Below are 4,958 nucleotides of genomic sequence, written 5' to 3' on the forward strand. Positions count from 1 at the left end.
ATCTAAATGAATGATAAAAACACAATAATCTTGAATAAAATGTATGTTCAGCCACTCATTAGATATATCTATTGCCACAATCTAGCTTGAACGAATGATAATATCTAAATCTATATTCACAGTGACAATACTAAACCTAAATGAATGGCAAAAGATACAATCATTTGTGTATTTTATCATTCATTTAGATGTATCTATTACCACAATCATCATCACATAACATTCGCATACACAATGGAGACGGGAAGAGGAGATGAGGAGATAGGGAGGGAGTGTGGCGATAGGGAGAGGATATGAGGAGACAGGGAGGGCGTACGGCCGCACGTTGGTTCGGGAAAGGCCAGGCCCAAGGGGTAGAGGTGGCTGCATTGGAGAAGACTGGTGAGCCGTAGTGCAGGCTCCACTTCGGCATACTACCTCTCAGGAGCGGCTTCTTGAGATTGGAAGCATGACGGAGTCCTGTGAGGTCGAGAGGTGGCTACGTCGAGTAGCTCAGGGGACGTGTGGAAGTTGGGCTAAAGGGGTAGAGGCAACCGAAGTGGCGACGGTGACTGCCACACCATTTCGACTGCCACTACCCCTCAGAAGCGACTTCGATCAGGAGATTGGAAGCAAGTGAGATGGGGGCTGCATGCTGAGGGGATATATATATATATATAATCACTGCCGGTTTGGAATACGAAACAACATTGATAATAATTAACATCACTAGTTTGTCATCGTCAATGCTTCATCGATGCAGCTTACGAACCGACAATGATAAATATTATTACTGTCAATTTGTAATACCAACCGACAGAAATAAACATTATTATTATTAATTATTAAAGATACGTCTTTTTATGCATTCTTTTTACGAACCGGTAGTGATAATTTAAATATCACTGCCGGTTCGTGTTACAAACCGGTATTGGTAATTACTATCATTGTCGGTTCTTACTGGCTCAACTTTTTGTGTGCGTCTGAAGCTTACGAACTAACAGTGAAGGGGTATTACTCAATCGGTAATAAAAGATGAGTAGAAATAATTATTTATATAGTAGTGAGAAAGAGTGCACTGAACATACATGGGCAATATCACATTACATAGGATATAGGATTACAGGAGTAGTACAAGATACGGGTGTGTATAACCAAAAGACACACTACCTCACTTTCGCTCCACTGGACTAGTAAAAGGGGTCATAGGTAGCAACCGGATTCAGCCAGGCACTTGCCGAGTTGCCGCCCGTACGTCTCTTGCAATCGCCACTAGCGCGCGCAGGATGCGATCCGGCGGCTGCGCCGTGCAGCAGGCACTGGCCGCGGAGGCGGCGGCCGTGGTGAGGCAGGCCGTGGCCCTGGCCCGGCGCCGCGGCCACGCGCAGGTGACCCCGCTCCACGTCGCCAGCGCCATGCTCTCGGCGGCCGGCCTCCTCCGGGCCGCGTGCCTCCGTTCCCACTCCCACCCGCTCCAGTGCAAGGCCCTCGAGCTCTGCTTCAACGTAGCGCTCAACCGCCTCCCCACCGCCGGCCCCGCGGTCGCCATGTTCCACCACCACGTCAGCGGACACGGCCACCACGCGCCAGTGCTGTCCAACGCGCTCGTCGCCGCGTTCAAGCGCGCGCAGGCTCACCAGCGCCGGGGCGCCGTGGAAGGCCAGCCGCAGCAGCAGCCCCAGCCGGTGCTCGCCGCCAAGGTCGAGCTCGAGCAGCTCATCATCTCCATCCTCGACGACCCAAGCGTCAGCCGTGTCATGCGCGAGGCCGGCTTCTCCAGCCCCCAAGTCAAAGCCAATGTCGAGAAGGCCGTTGCGTCACCGGAACATCACCCAAACACGGCAACAAGCCATGCGATGAGCTCTCCAAGCTCCGGCCACGCAAGGCGCCCCAACGCTACGGCTGAAGACGACGCCATGCGCGTGCTCGACTGCATGGCGAGTGGGAGCAAGCGGTGCGTGATCGTCGTCGGCGAGAGCGCGACCACCGCGGAGGGAGTGGTGAAGGCAGTGATGGACAAAGTGAGCAAAGGCGAGCTGCAGCACCGGCACGAGCGCCTCAAGAACTTACAGTTCGTGCCCCTCTCGGCCGCATCCTTCCAGCGGAAGCCAAGGGAGGAGGTGGAGGCCAAGGCAAGCGACCTGCGCGCACTCGTGCGTCAGGGATGCGCCGCCGGGAAGGGCGTCGTGCTCGTCCTGGAGGACCTCTCGTACTCCGCGGAAGCATGGGCCGCCGCGTCGGAGAGGAGAAGGCGCGGCGTCCGTGACTATGAGCACGGCCAGTGCTACTGCCCCGTGGAGCACGCCGTCATGGAGGTGAGCAGCTTGGTGTCCGCCGGCGGCGGCGGCAGAAGCCTCGACAGATTTTGGTTGCTAGGGTTCGGGAACAACCAGGCCTACATGAAGTGCAGAGCAGGGCAGCCATCTCTTGAGGCCGTCTGGGAGCTGCATCCGGTCGTCGTGCCGGCGGACAGCGACCTAGCATTAAGCCTCAGCTGCGCCAGGTACTTTGAGTAGAACTAATTAAGCTTAAATTATGCCTAGATAGCAAGATTACATAAGTTTTTCAAATAGTTAAAAATTGATTATATGTTCCAAAATTAATCAACTTTTGATAATATGTCTAAAGTTGATCATGTTTTGATCATATGTCCTATAAGAATTAGTTTGTAACAAAATTTCATATTAGATAAGAGAAGTGAAGGATAAACTTTATTACAAACTGATCGAAGGATGATCAATTTCGAACATATTATTAAAGATTAATCAACTTTAAGACATAATCAATTTTCTCATTTTTCGATGATTAACATGTGTTGATGCTGGATGGTTCTCTGTTCTTCCAGTGAGGCCCAGCAAGCTAGTCAAGAAATATCAAGAACTGGGTGGCCCTTCGTTAATGTCGCGGCAGCTGAGAGTGAAATCACGGCGATGCCTAGCCTACCGCCATGGCTTCGCCGGTACCAGGATCCAGAACAAACCAGACAGGAGAGCTGCAGCACCAGTTTGCAGGTACATGTTGTCCTTGGGTGTACATACTGATGCATGGCTAAATTATTTACCATCTTTAATCGGACTCTCCTTTCGATTAGTGTGTTTATAAAGTTTAGACAGTACCAATAGTTTGTTTCTAAAAATATCAACTTTCTTCTGTGCAGCTGCAAGATTGGAACCCCAATTGCAATGGATCAGCCGCACATCACACATCCGAGCTCACATTGAGCTTCTCTTCACCGGCTATAACCTCTCCGGCCGCTTCCATCTCGGGTTTCGCCCACAGCTATAACTATAACACCGACCTGATGATGAGTTCCAAGCCATGGCAATTCAAGCCGATGCAACATTGGCCGAGCCACCGGCATGACGAACACCAGCCATTGCATGCAAACCCTAGTCCAGAATCCTACTCGGTGTCCAACTCATCCGACGGTGGCTCGACGGAACGGCCAAAATTCACCGAGCTCACTGCAGAGAATCTCAAAATCCTTTGCACCACGCTCGAGAATCAGGTCCCGCGTCACAAGGATGTGGTTGCAGATGTTGCGAGTGCCGTGCTCCACTGCCGGTCCGGCATGACAAGGAGGATGAGGTGGCACCAAGAAAAGCCGAATGCAGCGACATGGTTGTTGTTCAATGGAAGGGACAGTGATAGCAAGAAGGCAGTGGCTCAGGAGCTCGCAAGGCTCGTCTTTGGATCCTACAATGACTTGACCTCCATTTCACTAGACGAGTTCACCCCGATTCACTCTGGTGAGCTCATCCTCAAGAGGCAAAGATCACCAGACAATGGGCATGGCTATGTTCAAGGGTTGTATGAAGCGATACTCGAAAACCCTCATCGGGTGATAATGATTGACGGTGTCGAGCAACTGGTTAATGATTCAGAGATCAGTATCAGGAATGCGATTGCAAATGGAAGAATTAGAGGTTGCAGTGGTCATGAGATCAGTTTGGAGGATGCCATCGTTGTACTGAGTTGTGAAGCACTCGATTCAAGGTCTAGCGCTTCCTCCCCTCGGCTCAAGCAAAGGTTCATTGATAATGGCAGTGAAGAGGGAAATTGCATGAACATAGAGAAGGGGATGGGGTCGTCTTGTTTTACCTTGGATTTGAATGCATGCGCCGAGGATGGAGACGCGGATGAAGAGAGTATTCTTGATAATGTGAGGATCACTGATATTGTGGATGGCGCATTCTTGTTCCAATTAAAGGAGGATTTGTGACATTTACCTTGCTTCATTTGATCAACAAATTAGTCTTAGGTTTCTTAATTATTTACTTATTTTTCTTTGTGTTTTTGCATTTGCTCTAGTTTTCTAGCTAGTCTTGAATCCTAATCTCATAAACCCTTGTGTAAAATGTTAATTCTATGATGAATTGTCAAACGTCTTAGTAGAAATCATGGAGGAAGAAAATGCAAAGTATATGGAGTTTGGTATAAATAGATGGTTAGAAACGATGCTCCGTTTTCATTGATTAACTATATCATTATTTTGATTTTATTGTCTTGTTACAAAATCTAACATGCATTGTAACATTTTAGCTCTGTAGTGAAGACATTGATTTAGTTAGGTCACTAGTGCGTGGGACACTAAGAACAGTTCATGATAATTGATGTCTTAACATACGGAGAGAATAGTTTAATATATGTTGATGTGGTTTGTGGGAACATACATTGCAATCACCAGCCATATATGCTGCGACGTTCTGCTCCCCACAAGGTGGAAATAGATCTTTAGTATTGCCGTGATATTATAATATGGAATGATCATACGTTCTTACTGGAGCTAGCTAGCTGCCTTTTTTAGAGAGAACAAAACCCAAAACACCTTTGAATTGTAGCTAGCCTTGAAGGATGGAAGTGCTTGCCACGGCATCGCTAATCTTGACTAATACACCAATCATGTACTACATGCTATTACTACAGTAGCCTAATTATAATCGTTCCTGTTTGCTCAATGATGATGGATAGTATAAACT

General features: G+C 48.4%; 1 protein-coding gene across 1 annotated transcript; it reads left to right on the plus strand.

Moving 5' to 3' along the window:
- The first annotated feature begins 1,135 nt into the window (after positions 1-1,135).
- LOC133901087 (protein SMAX1-LIKE 3-like) lies at positions 1,136-4,377 on the plus strand. Its single transcript, XM_062342380.1, has 3 exons — positions 1,136-2,482; positions 2,825-2,990; positions 3,137-4,377. The coding sequence occupies exons 1-3, from the start codon at positions 1,266-1,268 to the stop codon at positions 4,199-4,201; spliced, it is 2,448 nt and encodes an 815-aa protein (XP_062198364.1). The 5' UTR covers positions 1,136-1,265; the 3' UTR covers positions 4,202-4,377.
- Positions 4,378-4,958: the final 581 nt, after the last annotated feature.

Source organism: Phragmites australis, chromosome 19, assembly GCF_958298935.1.
Source record: "Phragmites australis chromosome 19, lpPhrAust1.1, whole genome shotgun sequence".
NCBI classification, from domain to species: Eukaryota; Viridiplantae; Streptophyta; class Magnoliopsida; order Poales; family Poaceae; genus Phragmites; species Phragmites australis.

Bases quoted from the DNA above. Each gene is read 5' to 3' on its own strand.
- LOC133901087 (XM_062342380.1), top strand. From the start codon at position 1,266: ATGCGATCCGGCGGCTGCGCCGTGCAGCAGGCACTGGCCGCGGAGGCG. The intron at 2,483-2,824 runs GTACTTTGAGTA...CTGTTCTTCCAG, and splicing joins TTAAGCCTCAGCTGCGCCAG to TGAGGCCCAGCAAGCTAGTC. The intron at 2,991-3,136 runs GTACATGTTGTC...TCTTCTGTGCAG, and splicing joins GCTGCAGCACCAGTTTGCAG to CTGCAAGATTGGAACCCCAA.